The sequence below is a fragment of the Nyctibius grandis genome, chromosome 18 (genome assembly GCF_013368605.1).
Source record: "Nyctibius grandis isolate bNycGra1 chromosome 18, bNycGra1.pri, whole genome shotgun sequence".
Lineage (NCBI taxonomy): Eukaryota > Metazoa > Chordata > Aves > Nyctibiiformes > Nyctibiidae > Nyctibius > Nyctibius grandis.
In genome coordinates, this window is record NC_090675.1 from 680,069 (window position 1) to 705,979 (window position 25,911).

Consider the following 25,911-nt stretch of genomic DNA (forward strand, 5'->3'; position numbering starts at 1 on the left):
ACGTGTCCCTCCCGTTTCACCCAGTCCCCTTGGCCCCGGCTGGCGGCCGCTCCCGCCGTCCCCAGCACAGCCTCGCTGTCCCCAGCACGGCCCCACTGCTCGCCCAGCCCCGGGGCAGGGCTTCCCCAGCACGGCCCCGCCATCACTCTGCTGAGCACCGGGGCTGCCGGCCGGGGCTCCCACCGCCCCCATGGTTTCCCCCGAGGGGCTGGTGGCCGCAGCCGCCGTGCTCACCGGCCTGGGCCTCCTGGCCTGGCGCCTTTGGGTGGCATGGCTGGAGGTGCCTGGAGCCTGGGGAGAGGAGGAAGAGGAGGGGATCCCCTTCATCGCCGGGGACAGCTCGGGGTGCTGCCGGCTGCTGTGCAAGCCCTCGGCGCTGGCCCAGCACCTGGTGCAGAGCTTGGGGCGGTCGGCGGCGCTGCGGGGGGGCCACTGGCTGTGGCTGCGCTGGCCCTGGCTCCAGATGCTGTGGCAGCTCCTGCAGCCGCCCGAGCCAGAGCCGGTGGTGGCCCGGGAGCTCCTGCAGCTGCCCGACACGGGGCTGGTGGCCCTGGACTGGCTCGTGGGGCCGCGGGGGGCTGGGGGCAGCGGGGGGAGCCCCAGCTCGGTGCTGCTGCTCATCCCCAACGCTGCCGGGAAGGTGACGGGGGGGCTGCGGCAGCTGGGGCTGCGGGCGCTGGAGCGGGGCTTCATCCCCGTCATCTTCAACCGCCGGGGTCACAACGGCTGCCCCCTCACCACCCCGCGGCTCCAGCCCTTCGGGGACCCCGCGGACCTGCGCGAAGCGGTGACCTACCTCTGCTGCCGGCACCCTGCCGCCTCGCTGCTGGCCGTCAGCGAGGGCTCGGGCTCGGGGCTGCTGCTCGCCTACCTGGGGGAGAGCGGCTCCTCCAGCCGCCTGGCCGCTGCCGCCTGCATCTCCCCCGTCTTCCGTGGCCGGGAGTGGTTTGAGGCCGGGATGCCCTGGCTCTACGAGTGGCCGCTGCTCCTGCACCTCAAGAGGGGACTCAGCAGGTCAGTGGGGTCCCCTGGGCTGGGGGGAGCCGGGGATGGGGTGCCCTGGGGAGCCCTGGGCGGGGGGCATGCAATGGGTGCTGCTGCCGGCACCGGGAGCCCCAGCGTGGGGACAGAGGTGCTGAGAGCAGCAAAACGTGCTGGTTAATGAACACCAGCCTGGAGCCGGCTGCCGCGGGGCCAGCTCGGCCGCCACGTGCGCCCTGGCCGGGCTGCGGCTGTGGCAGCATCTCGGGGTCCCCGGGCTGAGATGTGTCACCTCGGCGCAGCAGCACGGGGTGGGTTGGCAAAGCCGCTGCGCTGGACCCCGAAAACTGAGCGGGGCCCCCAGCACCCGGCACCGAGTGTCTGCCCTGTGGGTTTCGGGGGCCACAGCCACCCCCCGCAGCCAGGCAGGGGGCTGTGGCAGCTGCCACCCCTCCTTCCCATGGGCTCTGGGTCCCTGTTGCCCAACACAGCCACGCTGGGGAGGGCCAAGCGCTGGCGTGGGCTGGGACAGAAAACAAACCGCCCTGTGCCAAGGCCTTGAGCAAGCGACACCTCCCCGTGTGGTGCTGAGACCTTGGGGGCGGGGCGGGGGACAGGACACACAAAGGGGCCCCTGCTGGTGGGCAAATGAGGGCCAAAAAACCCACAGCTCAACCCCAAAACGTTGGGGCAAATGAGGGCCAGGTTGAGCCTCAGCAAAGCCCAGGGGGGTGCAGGCAGGCACAGGGTTCACTGCAGCAATGGGGTGGGGGGTGTTGGTGGGTTTGTTGGCCAGGCGGTGGGGAGGTGGGCAGCAGGGTGCCCCCCCCCCATTTCCCGATACCCATTGCAAGTGCTGCTGTCCCAGCACTGGTGCGGGGGGCTGGCTGCCTCCCATTTCCATGGCACCCGGGCTGGGGGCGGGCTGCGCTGCGGGGACCCCCCCCCCAGCATCCCTGGCCAGGGGCTGCGACGGAACCCCCCAAACCAGCTCCATGGAGGGGGTTGAGGCCACCCCCCCCAGTCCCTGCCCACAGGGCCATCACCACATCGCAGCCCCCCTCAACCCCATCCACTTAGGGCAGGGGTGTGCGCCAGTGGCGTGTCCCCCCTCCCAGCCCACGGTGGCCGCCCCGTCCCCGCAGGTACTCGAGGTCCCTGGCCGAGGCGGTGGATGTGGACGGGCTGCTGGGCAGCCGCTCGCTGCGGGAGCTGGAGGAAGCCCTCTTCTGCCGCACCAAGAGCCGCCCCACCAGCTGGGAGAGCTACTGGGAGCGCAACGAGCCCCTGCGCGACGCCGACGAGGCGGCCGTGCCGGTGCTGTGCCTGTGCAGCGCCGACGACCCGGTGCGCGGCCCCCCGGCCCGCAGCCTGCCCCTCGAGCTCTTCCGCAGCAGCCCCTACTTCTTCCTCCTGCTGACCCCGCGCGGGGGCCACTGCGGCTTCCCCCGACGGCGGCCCGGGCGCTGCTGGGGCCACGAGGCCGTGCTGGAGTACTTCAGGGCCATGGCCGAGTTCCTGCGCCAAGAGGAGCGGAGGAAGGGGCTGCCGCGGCCCCGCAGGTGGGGGGGTCCCACCCTCGAGCCCCCCGTCTTCACCTGGCAGCGGTCCTACACCCGGTAGCAGCCCGCGGGCAGGGTCCCACGCGCTGCGGGGGCGCAGGAAGGCAGGCCGACACTCCGTGTACTAAAATTACTTTATTACAGTTGATTTTTTTTTTTTTTTAACATTTCCTTTGCTATGATACAAAGGATACTTACAAACAAAATATTACATATGACCTTATTTTTTTTTCTCTTCTCTTATTTTCTGACAACTTGGTAACAGCTTTAAATGCACAATCTATACAATTAATACAGGTTATATATGAGCTATAATGTATGCTGAACCAGAAGAATACCAGAATACTGACAATATACTGTACATTAAGCCTTACCAGTTAGTGCTCGTGGCATTTTCTACAAGAAGGAAAACGCACACCTGTAGATTCACTCATACCAGCTGGTGCTACCAGACACGGAAGCAAGGAAGGAGTTCAATTCCCCTTAGTTAAATCCTTCGCAGCCCATCACCGTGGTGCTGGGCCTGGAAACCTCAGACCAGTGTTCATAGTAAAACAGCAGATATGTGTGTGGTTTGTTTTTTTTTTCCTAACGCTTTGTGCCACAAAACGGTGTGGCCGGGCATCGCCCCCCGGCCCCGCGGCAGCCGGGCTGTGCTGTAGGAGGATGATGCCCCAGAGCAGACGGGCCCACAGCGCTGGGAGAGCTCTTGGTGAGCTGGAGAGGAGGGAGAGGAGGAGGAGAGGAAAAGCAGCTTTGCTGTCATCAGCAGGCAGCTCTGGGGTCCGTGCACACACGTCGAGCCCAAGGCTCGGCCCGGCACGGCTCGGCCACGCGTGGGGCCGGGCAGCCGGCGCGGCTCCCTGCTCGCCAGGAAAAGGTTTGCTTCTGTTTCGCAGCCAAAGCCGGCGTTGGGTGGCTACAGGTGTGCACTTCCCCTCCTCCCGCCGTGCTCTACATCGCACTGATAAGGTTACATTTTTGTTTTATTTTTTTTTAATTTTTTTTTTTTTTTAAAGCGACCAGCAAAGTGAAGCAGTTTTAGTTGACTGGCAAAAGACCTGGCATTTGCACAGAAGCTGCAAATGGAAAATAGCCATCCCCTCCTCCCCCCGCTGCATCCCAGCCCAGAAAATCCCAAACTGTTGGTGGAAAAAAAAAACAAAAACAAAAAACCCCAAACCCCAGGGGTGGAAGAGAGGAAGGGGAGGGGGAACAGGTTGGAAAATACCAGGTTTGAGTTAACATTTCCTTGACTTCACACAATGCTTGTGCAAAAAGAAACAAAACAACACCCCCCCCTCCCCAACCAAACAAAAACCAAAACCAGAAACATGCTGGAAATAATGAAAACAAATGGAAAGTAATATATAAAATTAAAAATATAAATAGGATGTCTGGCTGACTGGTAGAAGAATAGGTCATTTAGGTTACAAAAAGGAATATACATTCAAGAGGCTCTGAACCCAGTGGGGTAACTGATGTTAAACTGTGTTAATAGTTAGGCTAGAATTCTCAAGTTTGTCTTTAAAATCTTCACAATACAAGCAAGCTATTTGTAAAAAATATACACTATACACACCTCACACAGCTTCTCCTACCCTTATGACACACATTACGCTACCCTCCCATCCGCTACACCACGGAGCTTCCCCAGGCTATGGTACGTGGCGGGGGGTCCGCAGGGGGGTCCCCCCTTCCCGACCCGCTGGCCCCGCGGTGCCCAGCCCCACGCAGGCCCTTCCACATCCGAACCACAACCTTCTCGAGCATTTACAAGTCACCAAAGGGCTGTAAAAGCCTTTTATGTTATACACACTTCACTTCGTCACGTTAATTATTTACAGCAGGGCTGCCCCCCCATCTTTTAGCTGTTTCTAGGCAGGTAAAAAAAAAAAAAAAAAAGAAAAAAGTCCCTGTTGGAAGCAAGCAGGGGAAGAGCTGCGGGGGGTCAGGAGGGAAGAAAAGCTGAAGAAAGGAAGGGGGTGGTTTGCTTGCCAGAAGCCAAACCCGTACGCACACGTGTGCCTCTCCTCCTCTGACCCTCGAATCCTCCCGAGCTCCCGTCCCTGCGGCCCCCAGGACCCCCAGACCCGGAGAGGCCTCCCGGCACGCTCAGCAAAGCTGTCCTCGACTCGCGGGCTCGCCTCTGCCCCAGGACAAGGAGCGCAGGTCCTCACCCCATCCCCGGGCAGCGCGGGGGGAGCCCACCCCTCACTTCATGGCATGTCTTGGCAGCGCCAGCCGGGGCCCGGGCACCGAGACCCCCACAAGCCACCGCATCGCACCCCCAGCCTCGCCCTTCGCGGCACCAGCAGCGGCGACGCACTTCAGCCCGTTAACGATCCCGCGCTGATTCCTAAACTCTGCCGAGCTCAGAGTTGCCATAGAAATGCGTGATCCTGGCACTAAAAGCAGGCAACGATCCTCAATGAAAGAAACTCTTTTTTTTTTCCCCCTCCAGTAGGTTTAGATGATCTCGGGTTTAAGACAAAAGCAAATCAGAAGGGGAAAACAGATCATTTCTAGAGAGGTTGAAAAATATCGTCACAAACCGGTATCAAACCGCAGCGAAGAACCCGAACTCGGCTCCCGTTGAGTTCAGCCCCAGAGAAGCTCGAGGCCCCGGCGCCGAGGCTGCCGGCCCCCCGGCTCGTGATATCGAAGCACAATCCTCACAGCGGCACTCGGACGAGGCTCGGGGTTAGATGCATGCTGAACTACGACTGGCAATTACAGTAGCTTTTTGCTAGCTGGCACATACTGTATCTATAAATTTTAGTACAAAAACTTAAAAAATACAGAAACTAGGTCAATTTGTTAACTACATATTTACAGATAATTACAATTCTTTTCACTCACAATAATTAAACTAATTGTCAGTGAAAATTCAAACTGTGCATGTTCTGAGGTACCCGTAACTCAAGGGTGGGGAGCAGGGCAGGGGGCCGGAGGGGCGAGGCGGCGGGGGCAAGATCCCCCCGGGTTTGTTCACAGCCGTGCGGGCAACGCTCGCCCCTCCTGGTTACTGGTTCCTGGACTCAGTGTGTGCACTCGGAGAAAGCAAGGAGAGAGGGAACCGATGGTGGGGTTTTTTTTTCCTAGGACACGGCTTGGGGATGGTTTGAGGACGCCAGACGGGTGCCAAGCCAACGGTCACGTACCAAACCGCCTTCCTCCCCCCAGAAGAGCCTTCAGGTGAAGTGCAAGTATTGAGACCCACAGCTCGGTCATTAAGGTGCTTCTTTGCCGGCAAATCTGATTTCCTAAGTGCCTCTCTAGCTGACCAAAGCCCCTCCATCCCCAGCAGGACCGGGGCCGAGGGGCAGGGCAGGGATGCAGCAGGGAGCGTCACGGCCCCAGCTGGCCGAACCTCATTGAGCAACAGGAACCAGCGTTATCTGCTGCCGCCGTTCCCTGGTGGGGTGATGGTTACTACGACCACTACATCTATCAGGGTTTTTTTTTTCCCCTCCAAAGTGCCTCACAACGTATTTCTCAACAGACTCCGGCTCAATCGACTCGTAAAAGCGCAAACCAAAACAAACACAGCAGAGGGACCCCGAACAGCGTCCCTGTCTGGGCTTCCACCGCTCCTCCACCCTTGGCACGGGGCACCGGGCTCGCTGCCGGCCAGCACCGGGGTGGGCAAGTCCCACAGGCAGGAGCACAGCTAAAGATAACACTACTCGCCATGAAAGGGTAAGGATGTCCCAACCAAACCCGAGCCTCACCTAAAAAACTTGCAAGAGACCTTCCAAAAGGGACAGGGGGGGAAAATTGCCTCCAATTTCTCTGATGGCACAAAGAAGAGAGCCCGTGGTTGGCGTGCTGCTGAGCTGGCTGGGCTTCCCCAGGGGTAAATATCGCAGCGGGATGAACAGTTGTGGCTTGACACGTGCAAGAACCATTTATCCCCCAAACTGCCAGACGCCTCGCTAAGAGGGGTCTGTAGAGGACAAAGGAGAAGGTTAGAAGGGTCTTCACAGCTTGAGGAGCTCATGGTGTCCAGCATGGCACTCGCCCCTCTGCTAGGAGAGAGACCAGGGCAAGATTTACTAAAAACACAGAGCAAGCACCCAGAACAAGGCTGTTCTCTGCTCACCGGGCTCGAGTAACACACACACAGGCCTAAGGAGAATAAAGAATGGACCAGAAGTGCCCATGTGTGTGTATATACAAGACGTGTAAGCGCTGTACACACATACACACACACTCTCTTTTAACTCTTCCAATTTAGCTTCTCTTTTGACCCTCCACATCACCTGCCCTAGTTATTAGACGCACACAAAGGCAGACAGCGTTCAGAGGCAGCGGCAGCTTGAACTCAGGACTGCCACCAGTCAGTGCCGGTGCAGCGTGCCAAGGCCGTGCCGGGCTTGGGATCTTTCACAGCAAGACGCAGCTGGGGACTCTGAGCTCAGCCTCCCCCGGCCACCCACCGCCTCCCAGCACACCCCTCCAACGCCTCAACTGCTCTCCTATCGCTATCCCAGCTTGGTTTCTTCTCTGCTGTCCTCCTGGCAGTCTCGGGGAGCTCTCTCCTCTCCAGCACGCCCCTAGCAGCCAGCCAACCCTCCCGCTCCCCACAAAAAGCAAGCTACACTGAGCAGGGCAGTATTTAAGCGCGGGCTGGTGCGGGTGTACGCGCCCTCGCCCTGCAGAGCCCCGCCGCGGGGGCTGCGTTTGCTCATGGACAGGAGTGCTAAAGAACAGCGGGACTGAAGTGCCCTGACAGAAATGCACAGCGTGAGGTGTGTGCACGTACCCCCACACACACGTACGTACAGAGTATAGAAATATATACAAATGAGATCCCATATATATATCCGGAGAGATGTGCGTATCCAACAGAGTAATGGTAGACAGTGGTACAATACAATTTATTGCCTCTCAAGAAATGGCACGTAAGCAGGGGCGGGGGCAGGGGGGGCCTTTTCCCTGGGGGGGGGGTTAATAAACAGCATCATCCCAGGCTGGAGCAGGGCGCACCCCGTGCAGGTTACAGCTAGTGTGGCAGGGCTGGGTGGGACGCAGAGAGGTGCCAGCCTGGCCCCAAGCCAGGCAAGGAACGGCCGCGGGGAACGTGCTGTGGAAAGCTTGGTATCGTACCACAGGTAGTTCTTCAACCCCTTTTGAAGCTCACAGGCTTGGAGGGAATGCAGGAGAAACAGAGCTGTGGCCTCCATTTCAGTGCTGCATCCGAGGAAGAAAGCACGTAACGCTCAACATGGAAGGGAGAGGTGGCTGCTGCCTCCCTGGGACCATGAGACAAGAAAAACGTGGTCCCTTTCACTGGTTTTAATCAAATAAAATCAAAAGAAATTCAAATCAGAAAGAGGTGAAAATGCTGGCTCCTCTGTTTTTTTCTTTTCTGGGCTAAACTACGTCAGAACTTTAGGTCTTTGTAAAGGGGAGAGAAAAATAACCACAGAATAAAAGATTTCAGGGGCCAAGCTGGTGATTTGAAAATACTGCAATAAAGGTTGCAAAGTAGTCCACACAGAAGAGTTTCCCCAGTGTTAAATACAAACGTAAAAGATGTAAGAGAACATCTTTGCTGAGGTACTGGAGTGGTTTCCACAATTTACAGATTACAGTATTTTTAAAACCAAAGTTAGGGCATGACTGCAATGAGCACAACATGGAGTAATCGGTCTTAACTTTTAAAAATAGAGTTTGCAAACTGATTCAGAGAGTGCTTGCGTCTCTCTAGCCTATAGTTGTTCACTTATCTCAGAAATACATTAAAATTCTCGACACCAAGGGTCTCCTCCTGTACCTCCAAGGCACAGCCTGACCCTGAGTCCCTCCGGCTAGAGCTGCTTTCTCTCGAGGTCAGGCTTGGTTGGGCCAGCTTTCCTTCCCCCACGTACACACAGGGACACACACAGTTAGACCAGTTGATCTGAATCAGTTTTTGCAAACTATTTTAATTAAAATATTAACTTGTTGGAATAGTCCAGGTCTGCAGATGATATACATGTAAAAATGGTTACTACACAGTTCTTTTTGAATACAAAAAAAGCCAATATGGGACAGCCCATCATTCGGATTCAGCATTCACTCATGCTTGACATTACACAGAGATGGGCTGAGAGAATTCTGTTGAAGTAGCTCAATTTAAGCCAGAGACTTTGACCAAATTCAAACCATAACAGAAGCAAAAGAATGACCCCACTGAACTTGCAGGTATAGCCTGTCCCTGCTGTCGCTGCTGCTTGCGATAGAGGAGCTGAACTCCAAACCGCTGTGTTAGCACCATGCCCTGGGCACACCCTCCGCACTCACGTGGTAAATCCCAATATGATTTTGGCCTTTCATTTCATTTTTGTCTGTCTTTCTAACCCCAGGAAAATACAGGTACCTTTCTTAAATCAGTTTTGCTGCATTTCAACAACACTGCAATGCAAAAAAGAATGACCCCAAAACGTCCAATTCCACATAAAAGCATAGCAGAGGAAAGGACAGGACAATTCACAGTCACCACTTGCCCCCGGGGGCAACCAGAGTCACCTCCACGGGACCACAGCCTCATTCCAGGCTTCTGTCAACTGTTAGTACTACAAAACTCCTTACTAAGGGGCTGCTCAAACGTATTTTGGTAGAGTTTCCACCTTCGATTAGAGTGATATGCTATGTCAAGACGCTAGAAATCCCACTTGGATTCACCGGACACTGGCAGAGAGTTAAGGATGGGGAGTGGATGTTAATTTAGCTAACGAAAGAACGTCGCCCTGTTGAGAGTACTGAACAGCAGCGAGACACTAGAGTAGTTACTATATAAATATGTCACATGGACAAACACATTCGGAAAACCTTGCTTTTGAGCCCTATAAACATATTAAAGGCAAATCCTAGAGTTAGCAGCTAGTGTTTTCTTCAAGATGATTAGTGTGCAAGGAAACACGTTTACAAAGAACCCTGGCTGGTCAGTCCCCGAGACAGAAATCTTTGCCTCAAGCCAAACTTCATCTACCTGCTCTTCCCCTACACCCCCACAGCGCTGGCTGACCCAGACCGCCCTGGCACTGGCACAAGAGCACGGGGGCATCTCCAGTCCCCAGCACGAAGGGCTGACCCGATGCCACAAAGCCATTCGGTTAATGAGACTCCCTGACCCCTTCATCACCGTCTGGATTTCACAACCTCCTTCCCTTCCTTTCAGTAGTACAGCAGCTCCAACGAGCCTCTGGAAGTAGTGCCTTCTCGCACGGTGTGATCCGCTGCCAAAACATCACAGCATCTCACGGGACTGTAAAAGTTGTGAAGTATTGCAGCAACGAAAATAATAAAAAGGAGCCTCACATGCAGCAAGATCTACAGTGGTGACGGGGGTTAGTCATCAGCTGGGAAAGAGTCATTGGCTCAGCTCCTCCTGGTACACTGTGGCAACTAAACATTTAAACAGTTGGCTACACTCTACATGTAAACAGGAAATTGCAACAAGCCAAAAAGGTACTAAATTGGGTGGATGTAGTGTAATAATGCAAAACCCGATCAATGGCATTTTGTGACTATGGCATCCTTCAAAATACCTCTGGCATTTGAGACTGATTGGCTGAACGTCTAAACATTTCTGAATGGAGCAAAAAGGACTACACTGGGCTCCAAGGATTATTCTGATGCTTAGCTAAAATGAGATGTCACAGTATCAGCTGTACAAGTGCATTACTTACGCTCCTCTGCCCAACCTCGCCCGAGCTACCAGCAGCACAGTCGGGGAGTGCCGAAGCAGGAACACAATTTCGAACATTTCTAGCCTGTGCCCTCCACACAGCTTCACCTACACACCTCTCGGGAAGCCGACCAGTGCCTTCTGAGAGAACGTCACTCCTCACACGACACGGAGCGGGCACTTGGATAGAAAGGCCCTGCTGAGCCCTGGTGTCTCTTGGCCTCTCTTCTCACCCTTCTTCCTCACCTACAAGTCTTTGAAAATGCCTCTTGGCAAAGGCAATACCCTAGAAATGTATCCAATTTAACGACAAATAAAAATGGAACAGAAGATCCAGCTGTTCCTCCCCTGGATGTTGGTTTAAAGGCAGCTCGCCTGGTTTTTGCAGGGTGGCAGTTCGAAATTTATGGACATGGGAGGACGTCTCCGTTCTCCCTCAGACTTCCTATGGATGGTGTCATGAGGGCAGTCTGAGGCCCTTCTGTCCTGTCAGGGTGACGACCACCAGCCAACTCTTCTGACTAGTTGCATATATTTCTCAGACGCCCTCCCGAGACCCCTCCAAAAAATAAAAAACAACAACAACAAAAAAAACAAAAAAAAACCACCCCCCCCCAAACCCTGCAGCCAAATACTATGACATCCCAGTTAGTAAACACAAAACGTAATGCTTTACAAAATGAATACAATATTCCATGTGCACCCAGCTTCCACACGTCAGCACCGCACTGAGGAGGCTGCTGGGCTGGTGTCTGTAGGCAGTTTCTGTTGGCAGACAGCTCCAGTGGAATTGCCACCCTCAGTTATTGTTTAAGTTATGTATAAGACATGTGTGAACCATTGGATATTTGTGAAGTAACACTTGTGCTCCTGCTCATGCCCTGTTCCGTCCGTCCCCCAGAAGCTGTCCGCCTCAGAGCCTGGGGGCTGTTGCGGACCCCTATAGCACTACTTCGAGGTACCCCCTGCATGGGCCCCGAGGGGTGACCCCATGGCTGGGGTCCACCTTGCATTGGATGGCCCCAAGCTTGTGGTGGGCCACCCATGGGATGACCCCAGTGAGGTCCTGCACCCCCAGTAGGATTGTGGGACCAGCCAGAAGCTCCCGGGTAGCTGTGGCTGAACGCCTCGGGGGAGAGATTAGAAAGAACCATATTACTAAAACCTAGCCTCATGCTTTCTGAGTCAAAGGCTTCGATCTCGCGAGCTTGACGCTCCAGCAGGCTTCGTATCCGTTCGGTACGCTCGTTCTGCAATGCCAGCATCTCCTCCTCAATCTAGGAAGCAAAAAAAGACAAGACAGTCTGTAGTAGCAGGACTCCTTCACAGGCACGGCATCAAGTCTCTGAAGGACTTGTAGCAGCAAGCTAGCGAGGAACCTCCTCCCCATGTTTCTACACGAGACTGGATCTAGATCAGATGTCCACTGACACACACTCATTTTTAAGGCAAAAGGGTAAGTCCCACAGACCTGCACACGCCAAAGCACGGTGAATACCAGTTGGAGGGTCTTGGTCCCTGTTCCCTGGTGAATACAGAAGTTTTAGGGATGCGAATCCAAAGTCTGCTGTGATACTAACAGCTTGACGTAGGTAATCTTTTAAGATGCAGTGAAGTCTACATCTTCCATAAAAGCCTGCTGGGAAAGCACCTTCAGGTACAGCCAAGCACAGTGCCTGTACCGTCAGATACCTGCCAACACAGCCTGATGTGACCTTCACTGTTTGTAGCTGAATCCAATGATGACAAGTGCTATTTTCTCCAGGATTCAATGTACAAGCCCACACTCAGTCTCCTCTCCAGTGTTCACCGGCCAGATTTTCTTAGCTCACGTTTATCACTTCCTATCTGCCCCTTTCCTAAATTGGTTTCTCATGTTTCAAGAGCCTGATATTTTCTCCAGTGATGTTTGAATTGTGTGGCAGATTATTAGCTATATGATACACAAGCTGGCAACTCCAATTCCTTCCCTGTAACACTGTTCCAAATCGGTTTCCAGCGGTACTTTGGTAGGGGCACTGGGATCAGCTCTCTAAGTACAGAAAACACGGGGCTACGGCCTCCTGACACCCACACAGGGATGAAGGCCTTTTCTTATTGAAATCTTTGCAGCCAGGTGGAGAACCAAAGAATTATTCCATTATCTTCTTGGCAGCATTGAAAAAGCTACTTTTGGTCTCAGTGAAAAAGACCAGAAGGGTAAAAAGCAGCAGCCAAGACTTTCAGCATAGCTCACTGGCATCTCCCCTGCTGCCAGCAGCAGGGCGGCCAAGAGGTGTTATCTTGGTCTGGGTACTGGGCAGAACGCTCTAAGCACTCTCTTGCCTTAGTCAGGGAATATGCAAAGTGATTTCATCTGGAATTTAGGAAGCAATCTGCTCCAGCGTGAGTCATCTCCTGAGCCATTTGGGGCTTTCACAAACAGCCTTACCCACTTGCCTGGTTCTTAGCTCTAGGTGAGTGACACTGGCTCTCCACAGAGCAGCCGTGCTCACTCCTGCTGAAAGCCACGCAGTGGTCAGCTGGCTTGGAAAAGCAGAAGAGGAAGAAGGTGCCTTCTCTAACATTAGCTCTTTAAAATGCTCCACTTGTTTTTTCCAGGCCTGCTACCTAAGCAGAACCCTCCTTTTTCAATGTCTTCAGCACGTCCAGCTGCTCACGAGTTTTCAGTCTTTGTGACAGGACAACACACAGGACTTAGTGCAACTGAACTCCACAGAAAGGCATGCCTAACACACCGCATTAAATGACATCACTTGGAAACGACCTCAGGACGCAGGACTCTGAAGATGAGGTGTCTGAGGCACGTGGGAAGGAAATGAGCAAATCTGAAGTCTTTTAAAGGCACTCTTGGGACATGCTCATTACTGGTGCAACACAAACAACGTAGGGTATAGCTTGTGCAGCGCCTCAGGCACTGGCACTCAGAGGCTGGGCGTTGACAGGGCTGGCTACTCCCTCCTTAGCCGAAGTCAGACATGTATGCTCTGGTGAGTTACTATGGTGATGGGCACCATCAAAAATAAAGAGCACTGTGCTGAGAAGGAGGCAGAATCCTGTGCACACACTAGCGTCTGGAATCTCGTTTATTATTGAACATCAGGGACTGACTTTGCCACAGGCTACGTATATATTTGTGCATATAAAGTCAGACATTCATCTTGCGCACACACCTGCCCTTTCTCTGGCTGCCAGTTTCAGTTAGCATGTGCAAGCCAATGCCAGGTGACATCGCTGAGCAACCCACACCACAATACTCAACTCAATTCTCACGAAAACAGAGCAACACTCCTCTCCCCCACAGAATACCCTTGCAAAAGGAGGACCCGTCTACCTTCGCACCCACGTGTTTTCCCTCGAGCTGCCGCTAAGTGACTGTAACCCCAGCAAGAAACAGAGTCTCATCGTTGGTCCATGACTTCGTCGCTTGCCATGTGCCAGCACTGCAGGTATTGCTAAATAAAGGCTCCCACCTTTGGGAACTGAAGGACCATCCAATCTTTTGCTATTCTAATGACTAGTCACATAGGGACACGCACAGCACACACACACAAAAATTATGCTAGGTCTTATAATTTTTTTTCTATGATGTAGCATCGCTAAGCTTCCTACCATCATTACTGATGCCAAATGCTCCACAGCGGCTTTTTATGCAGACACTTCAATCCTGGTCCACACTGAGAGACTTATACAACATTATTATTGGTTGATGTGCGTTTCGTTAAGTCACTGGCCTCACTTCAACTTCTAACATAACGCTGTGTGCGATGCGATCCACGCTGCTCCCCCAAGCAAGAGGCAGTGAGCAGCAGCAGGCTCGCTGGGGCATGCTCCTGCCCAGAGCTCTCCCACCAGAGGGCAATGCACACCCAGCACAAACACACACTCAAGTGCAGGGCTGTGATGGGAGCTGTCCTCTTCTGGGCGGGAGCGAAATAACTAGTCAGGAGGTCTCAAGACTGCTATTACGCATGCGAGTGCCTCGTGGGAACTCTGTTTTCACAAATTCAGTTATTTCCAGAGATTCATGTCTACTTGCAGGAGACCAAAGCACAACAGGACTGTGCTGTCTCCTCAGAGATGCTTCCTTGGCTGACCGTGAGGTGGAGCAGTTTTATTCCAGCGAGGGCCCTCTATCAGCCCAGCATCCATCTGTTAGCCTCCGGGAGAAGTTAAGTGTGAAGAACCTCCAGGACACAGAGTAATTGCCCTAATTTAATAATCGCCCATCAGCAAAGTTGGGAGCTGTTGTGTGAATTGCGATGGCTGGCACCCACAAGGCAAATCAAAAGGGACAAAAATTTGCAGGAGGAAGGCTGACACTCCATTTCCTCTCACTGACTGGTGCATTGCCCTTCCCCTGGTTTGTGTAGGCCGCTCACACGCGTTTCTATCACACCACGTGCCTGGCACCGCATAGAAAAGCATACTTCAACACGGAGCACCTTCATACACATAGCCAACTACAAGTCGAAATCTAGGGAGCAGCAGGTCACTCATGCTTGGGGGGGTCTGGCTGCTTCAGTTTGCTTAGGGAAATAAATAATAAATGTCATTTCATAGGGAAACTGCAGCTTGGTCTCCACAGACTGACAAATGGAGCAGAGCTGCAGTGAAATAATATTACCATAAACCATAGGGTCTCAAATACGTTTTACCCCTCTCTCCCTCCCCAAAGATGCCTACTGCTGATAGCATGCAAATGTCAAAAAATCCCCTAGCTTTAAGTTGTTATTGCCTGTCCTCTAACAAGCTGGGGAAGCTAATCTGCAGCTCAGAGACAGAAGGAACAGTCCACTTTCCCTTCTGCCCAGAGAGGCACAGCTCCCTCTGGCACGCTTCAAGCAGCCCTATCCCAGCCAGAAGCTGCTCACACAGGACAGCTGAGCTGGCAGAAAGCTTAGCCTATGTGTCACTGAGCTATCGTCCCAGAGAGGCAAATACCCAAATGATCTGTGTTACTATATGCAGCAAGGTAAAAGCAATTTCTCTCTCTATTGATAAGTACAGCACAATTTAAGAACTGAAATATGGAGCGTACTAATGATGCTCGCCTGCCCGTTTTACCTTCTGCTCAAGGAGGGCCCGACGGAGGGACACCCTCTGTTCAAGATCACGCAGCTCCCGATCATGCTGGGCTTCTGCCTGCATCTTGATTTTACTCTGATATGCATTCAGCAGCTCCAATTCTTGCTGCAGCTGCATCTTCAAAACCTGGCACTCTGCTTCCTGTGCCTCATCCAAACGCAGCTGAGAAAGACAGACAATAGAGACGTTTCACTATGGGGTAACCACTCATGACACGCTGGGGGAGGACTGCGGGGAGGGGAAGAGAATGGGATGGGACTTTTGTTTTCTTAGCAATACAATACTTCATTTCACTGAACAGAGGACCTATAGTGACAAAGACTGGTGACAGCAAGCCCACAGCGCTGATGCAAGTGATGCTGATGAGCAGTGGCACCTCAGGAACCACGATCCATACTGCAGAGACCACACTGCTGGAGATGCTAACATCCACAGCTCTCCTTTTGCTAGAGGCAAAGAGAAGATCTCTTGCTCTGTTCAACTGGATTGACCAATTACCTGTACGCAGGAGACTTCAGTCCGTACCCCTGCCAATGCAGGACTTCAGGCAAAACAATATAATGACAGAAACCTAAAAGCAGTATGATACTGAACTTGTAACCTTCCCCTACACAAATTAAGCCAGCTACTCTGCCTCACAGCGTCAAATTTGTACAGAGTGATGTAAGCAGGACACAATATGCAGAAGTGCAAAGAAAACTGCACATTCAGTTGCAGGAAGGACTCAAAGCATTGCTCATATGGTCATTCCTTAGAGAAGGAATCTCTTAAAGAAGGAGTCACAGAACCTTCACAACACTTTTAACATTATTTCAGAGTTACAGTCAAAACTCTGGACTCCTCCATGACTCAATGAGCATCTTCCACCAGTGGGACATGCTTTGGTTGGTATCATTGACAAATCAAAACCTAAATGACTTAAGACAGCAAGCTGCACATTATTTAACGATGCTCTGACAGGGACATTTATGTTGTCAGACTTCATGCAAAAGCAGTCCTCTGGGCACACAGATGCATCACTTTGCATCTCTGCAACAGCAGCTTCAACTTAAACCTGCCTGAAGGGAGTAATACCTCTTTCCTCTCCATCTGAATGCTGCTTTTTAAATACAGAGGAATGACTGTGCTGGGTATGGCACGTGTAGCAAGGAAGCAGATAGCCTGCTGTCAGGATACAGATCGGTTAAAATGCAAACATCCCTATTTGGCTAAGGAACCCTGGGTCCCTCGGAGGCGACTCACAGCTTGTGTGGAGAGCATTTCATTAATGCTGTGATCATACTGCTCAGCCAGGATAGCCAGCTTCCGGGTCTGCTCCTCCTTGAGCCGTTTGAGGACAGCTTTATGTTCACTCTTTGGCGTGGTCTCCAGCAGATGGTTTCTCAGTGCTTTGTACTGTCTGGTTTGGATCTTGCATGTATCCTGAAACTGCTTCTTTATCTGTAGTTCTTTTGACTGGAAAGATGGAGGGGACACAAACAAAGAAAAAAAACAGCATGTTTCAAATGGGAGAAATATCCATTCAAATGGATATTTAGGAGTACATTAAGGATATGAGTTCAAGAATCCACAAACGTATATTAACATCCACAGTGCAAGGAGGGAAGCAAAATACACAAGAGGCAACGACTACTGCTGCAGCTGCTTTGACACTGGTACTGTGCGAAACAATTACAATACAGACACTTTTATAACAAAGCTCCAGCCTAAATACAGCTGTCTCTGCACAAAGAGCCTCACATTTGTCACTGGACTGGATCCAGTCCTGGGTGTTGCTTTTCAAGAAAAGTTCTTGAGGGACAGGACTAATATTTATCAGCACCGAAAGCCATACTTAGACATGACTGTGCTTGCATGGCACATATATATGAACAGCACTTAATGTTATGAAAATAAGCAGATTCAGTGCATGGGAAGGGACAGGGAAAACGAGCAACACTTTCCATTGAGGGTTTGATGAAGCTAAGATGTATTTTAACCCTTGATATCAAGAGCCTGGTTTTCATAAGGATACTCAAAAGTGGCTGGGAAGGATGAGACGCTTGAAGACGTACACCACAAGCAACATTAGCATCGTGCTAGTCTAGCAAACAAAACAATTCCCCAGTCCCAACGGAGCCTTACTGGAGATTGAGTCTTCCCTTTGCACTTGCTAGCATCTCTGTATTGTTCAGAGACATAATTTGTGACTGCACACAGGGCTGGGAGACACCAATCCTGGAAAAGGTATCTGGATCTGATTTTGCTGTATGACCTTGAGGAAATCAATTATTTTTCTCTCACCTCCTTTAGCTGCCTCCAGAGCAGCCTGTGAGGGTTAATATCTACTAAGTGTTTTAAGACCCTGAAAAGGAAGGTGTTCCAGAGTTCCCTGTATCTTTCCACAGGAGGGCTGGCAGCGATACTTCTAACTAAGCAAAACCCAGGAGTGATGAGCCATGGTGGTTAACTGACAGACAGTCAAGTTCACCATGGTAAGAAAAAACAAATAACCAAAAAAACCCCCACATCAGGGCAGTCAGTATACACTCAGGGCCATCCCCACTGCCAGCCACCATGGTCAAATCCCAAAGCACTGGGGGCAGGAACAGAGCACAGGAACAGATTCCTGTCCCTTGAATAAGTTGGAAGAGCTCTGGGATCTGAACCAGCAAGGCAGATACACGTGCATGTCTCCTGTCAGCTCCTCCACTGCCTGCTCCTGGCACCGGCTCAAGGCTCAGCAGGGTAGGTGATAAGCGCAGCACTTGTAGCTACCTAGAAAGATGGGGTGGGATCAGACAATATATCCAGGCCAATTTAGACATGAGCACGCTTTGCTGCATAAACCAACAATTCCACTTCGCTAACCTGATGCAGAGAACAGGACAAAGGTGGGTTGCACTCAAACCAAAACATGTATCAGGGAGAGGAATACATCGCTTTTACCCTTTCTAAATTCACAGAAAGTTATTTCCCTCCAGGAAACCCTTAAGGCTGTTTCTCCCTGCCCTTAAGGGAAGTGTCAGCAGGTTACACATTCCTGTCAGGGACCTGGTCACAGCAAAACACGAGCAATCTATTTTGTCCTCACTTTCCGTGAAGTCTTGCTTGGACACCAAACACTGTTTACAGGCTTCCAATCCAAAGGCTTTAACAACAGGAAACAGAAGGGAGGGGTAAGATTTCCAGTCAGACTTCTGACAAGATCATTTTGACCTAGTATTGTGAAATACCAGCAAGAGGGTATTTGCATCACAATTAACACACTCGAAATAATAACAGAGCAGTTTTCACTGATGGGTGAATTCTAGTTATTGGTCCTTCTGGTGCTGTAATAGCGCCAACAGACACTGACCGTTAAAAAATCTGCTTTCAGGACAAAGGACCTCCCTAAATAACAAAGGGAAAGCCTGAAATGTGCCCTTGAGGGAAAACGTTGCTGGAGAGAGAAACTGAACAAACAGTCAAATTCTCTATTCAATTAAGAATACTTGCCCGCATTAGTCAGAAGCGAGAGAAGGAGTTAATACTGGGGAACAGCCTGGATAAATAGGGGATTGTTCTACAAACGGACGGTTGTCCAGCAGGCTGCATTATTAGCACAGTGTGTACGCAGAGGTGCTGGATTGACAGCTCAAGCCTGAAATCCTTCCCTAATCGCAGAACTGCCACGCAAAGCAAAGCGCAAGCTTTCCACGCGCCCTGCGGCACGCTCCAGCCCTGTCCTCGCTGCAAAAGGGAAGGGGTTGAAGAGTCTGCGGAGGTGAGAGGGCAGCCAAGCCTCTGCAGCCCACCACAGAGAACGAGAACGGACATGCTGCCCACTCGTGTTTGCACCTCGTCACCTTGGGGAGGCAGAACTCACGCTGATCTCAGAAGGATCAACCTAATACAGCTGCTTCAGTTCTCTCCAGCTCAGAGTGCAGCGCAGCTTCGCTGTGAAGTCATCAGCTATTTATACACTATATCCTTGGAGATTCTCAACAGCGATCAGATGGTCCCTTGTTCTCACAAGCCAGGTTTTCACTATTTAATATTATTCTAATATTGACAAATCAGGTATTTATTTTTTTTTTTGCTGAAGTTCTGTTTTCAAGTCGGTTATTTTCTCTGTAAGAAGTTTTCACCACCTGCAAGTTATCCAAGTCAGATGGGAAATATCACGAAGAGGAAAGACCGAGAACAACAAAGAAACCCCATGCTCAGTATGCCATACACTCATTTTGTTACTGGCACAGCTGAACACTGGGTGGAGAGAAGGAGTCTGCCTCCTCAAAGGAAACGTACCAGGCAGCTTTGTGAAAGGCCTTACACTCCCTTCACAGCCACTTCAGAATAAACCACTGGACTTCTTTGGATGAAGTGAAGCCTTACAATGAAAACACTAAAAGCCTCAATTACAGAGGCCCTACAGTTCTGGTCAGCCACCGCAGCGCGAGAAAGCCATGAGAGCACAACCCAGCAAAGGTCAGTGCTAGGAGCTTCCTGAGGACACTGCAGCTGGCTGCTGTCTCTCTCTCTTCCCCCATACTTGCTAGCACACCAGCCTGAATATAAAAGCAACAACCAGGTGTGCCAGCCAAGACCAACAGCACAGTTCATTCTGATGCACACAAAGCTTTTTTACTTTTTTTTTTTTTAAATGACACTGCTTCATTACAGAAAAATAGGTTTTTGTATATGAGGGGAGAAGAGGATCAGAAAATGGTGTAGGAGGGAGAGGAGGGAAAAAAGGGCACTGCAAAGATTAAATGCATTTTGAACTACCACAAAAAGGAAGGCACGTTGCTGAGAACAATAGCTTTTCAAACAAAATGAGGGAATAGTGCTGCTGTGGCCTGCCCACGAGGCACTGCAACCCTGATCCCCACTGCTACGGTTCATATGCAGAGGACTTGTAGGGCTGCAGCTGCACCCTGGCAGTTACACAACTTGACAAATCCAATAGTTTTAAAAAGAGGTGTTCATTACAGAGTGAGACATCTCTGCAAATGAACGAGCTTCAAAATACCTTGGACCTGTACACACTGCAAACGAGAACTGAGCTGCAACGCCCCTTCTCCACCACCGCCAGCAGCTCGCGCCCAGGGCTCCTACATCCCTTAGTACCTTCAGGCTCTTGGGCTGCTGCCGGACCTCCATGACGTGCTTACGCCTCAGCTCCCGCTCCCGGCGCTTGTTGTATTCCAGCTGGTTGGTGAGCTCGGTCTGGTGCTGGAGCCGGATCAGCTCACAGCGCATCTTCTGGATGGTACTGAGATGGCGGAACTCCAGCTCCTGCATGGACTCGTGCTGACGCAGCAGCATGGCGTGCTCCAGGTCCTTCTGCGTCTGCCTTTTGTTTAACTCCTAACAGGAGGACAGAGGGAATTCTTTGTACTTACTTGGATTTCCGTTCACAACGTGACATTTCACTTTGTTCACAAGGGCATTTCTCACATTTCTCAAGGCATTTGAGGACAGACACAGAGTTTCTACATCTTATCAGAAGCAGACAGCACCCGCCACCGGTCAGTTTTCCTTCCTCATTTCACTTTTCTTCTTCCTGTTCTAGATGCTCACCAGGATTCACAGTAAGCATTTTCTAGAAAGGACTGTAACTGCCGTGTCTGTTGACTTTTTGGATCTAACAATTCTCCCACAATAGGGCACTAATCTGAACATTTGATTCCGCGTGATGCCCTAAATGCCACAGGGATTACCAGATGGCATTGCAAAACATATCAAACCATTATTTTACCAAAAAACTTTAGATCTGGTAATTAACACTTCCGTGAGATTGGAGTTGGATTGCTGCTGGGAGATACATTTCACAGAGGTGGTTCCAGGTCTCATCTCTGCCTATTCTCTCACCTCCCGAACCAGGTCCTGCTCCAGATTATGGCGGCCAAGGAGCATCCGTCTCTTAAAGCGGCGACATTCCAGCTCCAAGTACTGCCGCTGACGCCTCAGTAAGTTGGCTTCTTCCTCTGCCTGGAAATGCTGGATGTTCTCCTTCTGCTTGGAGAGCCACTCCTGCTTCTCCTTCTTCGGAGTGCTCTGGTTTTCATTCAGCTCCTGATAACAGCAAGGTAATTAATTGTGGAATAGTCACATTAAACTCCTTGGCCCTGAACAACTGGATGGACCTGCCTAATAAACTACGTTTCAAAGCTGTTCCACCTTGTCTTCTCATGGCTGGTACCACCTCAGCCTCTGCAAAATGCATCATATTGCGTATCTAAGGGATCACCAGGAGATAATTCACAGTGGAGCAAATTTAACTATGACTTTTTTTTTGCACTGGCCATTTTAACTGCCCAAAATTCTGGTTCACATCCACAGCTTCCAGACATATATATTAGCTCAAAACGTAAAAATGATGGTTTGACACTGAAAACAAAGACACTTGGAGGTCCTGCCATACTGCCTGACATTTTTACACGCTCCCAAAGGACTGAGAGAAGGAAAGCGTTGTCATCCTGGTGTTCAAACAAAACCCCAGCCACACGAAGCACGTAAAGAAAATTTGTGTGTCTTGCTTGATCAGAACAGACGCGTATTTTAAGTAACCCATCAAGGCAAAACCACTCACTGAGTTGCCATAACTTACAAAAACAACATAAAGAAGTTCACAGGTGAAACCTGAGGCCACAGTTTCCACATTTGTATTAAATTCAATACATAGCTTGAAGCATCTCTGGCAAAAGACTCTGCTTGCTTCAATTGAACACTAGAGATGCCCATACAGTAACTAGACCTGGTTTGATACATTTCAACTTAAGTATGACACAAAACTCCTCTGTATTTCATCAGCGTTTCTTGCTGCTCTGTGATCTACTGCCCACTTAGAAAAAGATTCTTATTATAAAGAGCCCACGCTACTATAGTAGTACTATATAGTACTATAGTACTGCTCTGTTTTCTCGCTGCTGCTACAGAAATATTTAAGTGATAAGAAACTTCACTAATGACTGCAGTGCATAGTCGATATCTGCAGCAACAAGGCATGAGAAAAATGCTCACAACCTTCCTTAAACCACCTTTTTTCGTTCCTTAGGATTGCCAGCTTTGCATGTTTCCAGCTAAAAAGTAATATTAAACAATGGAGAAATTTGTACTTTCACAAGATAAACATATAGCTGCCAATACATAAATAAACCCTCTTACTCTAAGGTCAAAGATATAAAACAAATACAGTACGTACAGGACACTGCTCATGAAATGCAGAACTTGCTGCAACCCAGCGAAAGATCCCTCGTGCACAGTGGCACTTTTATTTCTGAACGTCCACCGCTCTCACACTGAATTGTACACCGTACTATAGTCACATTTCTCACTACAGCTGAGTTACCTCTTTCAGCTGCTCTTTACGGAGTTTATATTCTCTCTTCTGGGACTCCAGGAAACTGTTCAATTCTTTTTTCTGCTGGGCCTGAATATGCTGCTGAAACTTCTTTTCTTCATTGGCCATCACTTTAGCCTACAGCAAATCCAGCAGCAAATCAGTTTGACTCCTGATGGATTACAGCTCATGTTCCATTTCAGCCTCAAGACCTGGAACTCACGGTACAGTCACCACAATACTCACCATGACTCTGAATAAGTGTGAGTCTCAGGAGCTGGCCCTCACTCTCTTCTCATGCCACCCCCCCATCAACGCACCCAGCAGGAGTCCTTTTTCAGCGCCTCATTTCCTCAGCCCTACTGTTCAGTTAGTCTTGCCTAACAAAGTCAACACCTTATGATAAACTATACCCTTAGCCCTCCACCGAGAGATCCAAGATGAACAAAGAATCAATAATAATCACTGCAGGCAGCACCACTTCATTATCAATTATTTAAAAGCATAAAACCCCCCATATCCATAAGCAACTAGATGGTGAACGTTTAAGCGTAGCTGGTACATTTCTCTGCGGGCTGATCTGCCTCCACAACGCCTGATGGCAGTCAGTGATTGACAGCATATACATGGCAAAAGAAAGGGAAGCCCTTACAGTACTTTTGCTGGGGTCAGGATACTAACATTTAGTACAACGCACTGTGATGAAGGACATACCTTTCCTCTAGTTACATAAACCCCTTAGTGTAAGGAGGTGATGTATTAGCCTTTTTCTAATTAGCAATTTGCTTGGCTCCTGAAAACAGACATGTAAGAGACTACAATGTCATCTCTTCATCAGCGAGGGGAAGTGGACAATTCAATGTAATTAACAAATACAGACTAGTCTGCTAAATGGTAATCTCCTACCTCTTTTTCCATGGCTGCTTGGTGCTTTTTAATTAGCTTTTCCATTTCTGCAGCAAAATTGTTACGCTGTGTTTCAAGATCTTTGTCCAACCTGAGGCGATGCTCGTCCATCTCTGCCTTCAGTTTATTCTCTAATGCCATCAGCTGCTTCTGGTGTTGCCGTCTCATACGTTTGTAGCCAGACATCTGCTCGCGGAGTTCAGAGTCTTGTTCGTGTTCCTGCATTTGCCTTGTCACCTAGGAAGGTAACCCCATCGGGCCAAAGTAAGTTAATGCTGCTTAACCTGCTTTTTGGCAGTCTTCAAACCACAAAAGAGAACTATTCAGTAAAGAAATGTGATTCTGTTGTGAAGAAAAGCACACACCCTGATGGCAGCGGAGCAGACTAAAAACTGGATTCTGCTGCAGAAGATCAGCTCACACGGGCTCCAGCAGAAAAACCCTACGACTGTCATAAAGCTGGTACTAAATAATGTCTCTTTAGCCCACTGCAATGAGTGCGCCTATACAGACAAATACACAAACATACATAATATGCATATGAAAATAAAAGCCATCTTATTATTATAAGCAGTTTCCTGCATTCTGCTAGGCAGATTGGCTTTGAAAATATCTAATATACAAAAACGACACTTGCCCAGGTGTCGCATTTAAGCTTTTATTAACTTACATTAAACTATTTCAGTGATAACATCTCAGTCAACGAGGATAGCTCATATTGTGATGAAATCTTAACAGCTCTAAGTAGTTTCGTAGCTCTATGTTCAAAGGCATCAACTTCATCAAAATAAAACCCTGAACGTACCAGCGATGCTGTGCGTATGGTAGCAAAGTGCTCTCGGTTGCGATAATGAGACTTGTGGCGAGATACTTGGGGAGGAGACTGGGGTTCTGACGCCCTTGTTCGAGGATCCGATTCCTCCCTGTAGTTTTCTTCCTCCTTATCAGCAAATATTAATGTGAGAGAATAAAGAGAAACTGCGTTACTAAAGATTTTTATTTTGGTCTGGTTCAAAAGACATTTAAAAAGAAGAAAAACCATTTTACACTGAGCAGCCCTGAAAGATCCTCCTGCCATTAAGTTGGCTGAAGGAATACACTGCAACCAGAGCTCTGATCCATGATCCTTGCGTTTGGAAATGTCATTATGCATTTTTATTACTAGGAGGAAAATTACTAATTAAAGCTGAAAATGAGAAAAACAAATGGAAAACTGAAAACTGAGTTAACAGTTTACTTCAACAAAACATAAAAGCTATAAAGTAGATTATATCAAGCCCGGAAGAAAAAAAACCATCATCTTTGTAAGCCTGAACGACAGAGGGAGATTTTCATTACAGCCACTACAGAAACACCTCAAAGCAAATTTTAAATTTGTCATGGTGTATTCCACATTCTTATTTTGAGTTTGTCATTCATCACAGAGCGATCAGCAGTTAGATATGATATACTAATTACCTCCCCAAGGAAATACCTGCGTCTTCGTTGCATATCTGGGCAAAGAACAAAACATTCTAACCACACCTATCATTAGCGAGGGAAACGGCACTGGTTTGAGCGAAGGTGCGATAACCCCTCGGCAGCACGAGAGCGTGGCTCCGAGGGACGCTCCCCAGTTCATCCTTCATCGTGCAGAGGTAAAGCAGGGGCAGTGGTTTCCCAGCTTGCCATGGCCAGAGTGCGGCGTTTCTTTTTCTGTGCGTCTTTGTTCGTTAACCAAATATTCGAATCAAGCGCTCAGAAGCTGGGTGCTTCAGGAACAGATTTCAAGCACTACTAAGGGTCTCACATTTAAGAATTCACTACCTAGGAAGTGAAGGGGGAACTCTCACATCCTTTTGTCCCATGGAGCAGTGCTCTGCGAGTTAAGGGCATCCACTAAATAAACCTGTTCGCAAGCTGCCATTCCAGCTCCTCATGGTAAAGCAAACTGGTTTTGAAATAATGCAATTAGTAAAAATAATTTTTAGTGTATTAACAGAAATAAACAATTTCTACAGCAACCTTCCAAAGTTTCCAGCACACATTAATATATTGGGACACAATATTAGAACCTGCAGATAATGATAGGAAGCACTCGACTTTTTGTCATCGTGCCAACAAAATCCTCTCCCATTTTACACCTTCAAAGTTATCTAGTAGAAATCCAACGCTTACCGGCTTTAAATGAATGACAGAGCTATTTGACATCACGGTGTGGTCCCCCTCCATCATATCCAGCTCGCTCTTATCATCCGAGGCATCTGGAAGACTGTTAACACTACTGCTTTGGCTACTGGCACTGATAGACATACTAGGAATGGACTGATTACTGCCGACACTATTCACTGTTCCTGTCCTGCCGACACCATGATCTTGTTCCTAGGAGAAAGGAATCATTAAGAAAATCC

The 25,911-nt window shown here is 49.9% G+C and overlaps 2 protein-coding genes across 2 annotated transcripts in view; one reads left to right on the top strand and one right to left on the bottom strand.

Moving 5' to 3' along the window:
* The first annotated feature begins 190 nt into the window (after positions 1–190).
* On the top strand, positions 191–2,604 carry ABHD15 (abhydrolase domain containing 15). Its single transcript, XM_068415937.1, has 2 exons — positions 191–1,014; positions 2,127–2,604. The coding sequence occupies exons 1-2, from the start codon at positions 191–193 to the stop codon at positions 2,602–2,604; spliced, it is 1,302 nt and encodes a 433-aa protein (XP_068272038.1).
* A 59-nt stretch (positions 2,605–2,663) lies between these two features.
* The window catches only part of TAOK1 (TAO kinase 1), a 72,488-nt gene continuing 49,240 nt past the window's right edge, over positions 2,664–25,911 (bottom strand). Inside the window, exons 12-20 of the mRNA XM_068416011.1 lie at positions 25,679–25,882; positions 24,327–24,461; positions 23,522–23,758; positions 22,625–22,753; positions 21,145–21,348; positions 20,401–20,640; positions 16,552–16,764; positions 15,289–15,471; positions 2,664–11,498 (exon numbers count right to left, since the gene is read on the bottom strand). Coding sequence (XP_068272112.1) covers positions 11,037–11,498; positions 15,289–15,471; positions 16,552–16,764; positions 20,401–20,640; positions 21,145–21,348; positions 22,625–22,753; positions 23,522–23,758; positions 24,327–24,461; positions 25,679–25,882 — 2,007 coding nt within the window. The 3' untranslated portion in view covers positions 2,664–11,036. The remainder of the gene's footprint in view (positions 11,499–15,288; positions 15,472–16,551; positions 16,765–20,400; positions 20,641–21,144; positions 21,349–22,624; positions 22,754–23,521; positions 23,759–24,326; positions 24,462–25,678; positions 25,883–25,911) is intronic.

Excerpts from the sequence above, each read along its gene's own strand:
- ABHD15 (XM_068415937.1), top strand. The coding sequence starts at position 191 with ATGGTTTCCCCCGAGGGGCTGGTGGCCGCAGCCGCCGTGCTCACCGGC. Across the intron at positions 1,015-2,126 it reads CTCAAGAGGGGACTCAGCAG|GTACTCGAGGTCCCTGGCCG; the intron begins GTCAGTGGGGTC and ends CCGTCCCCGCAG.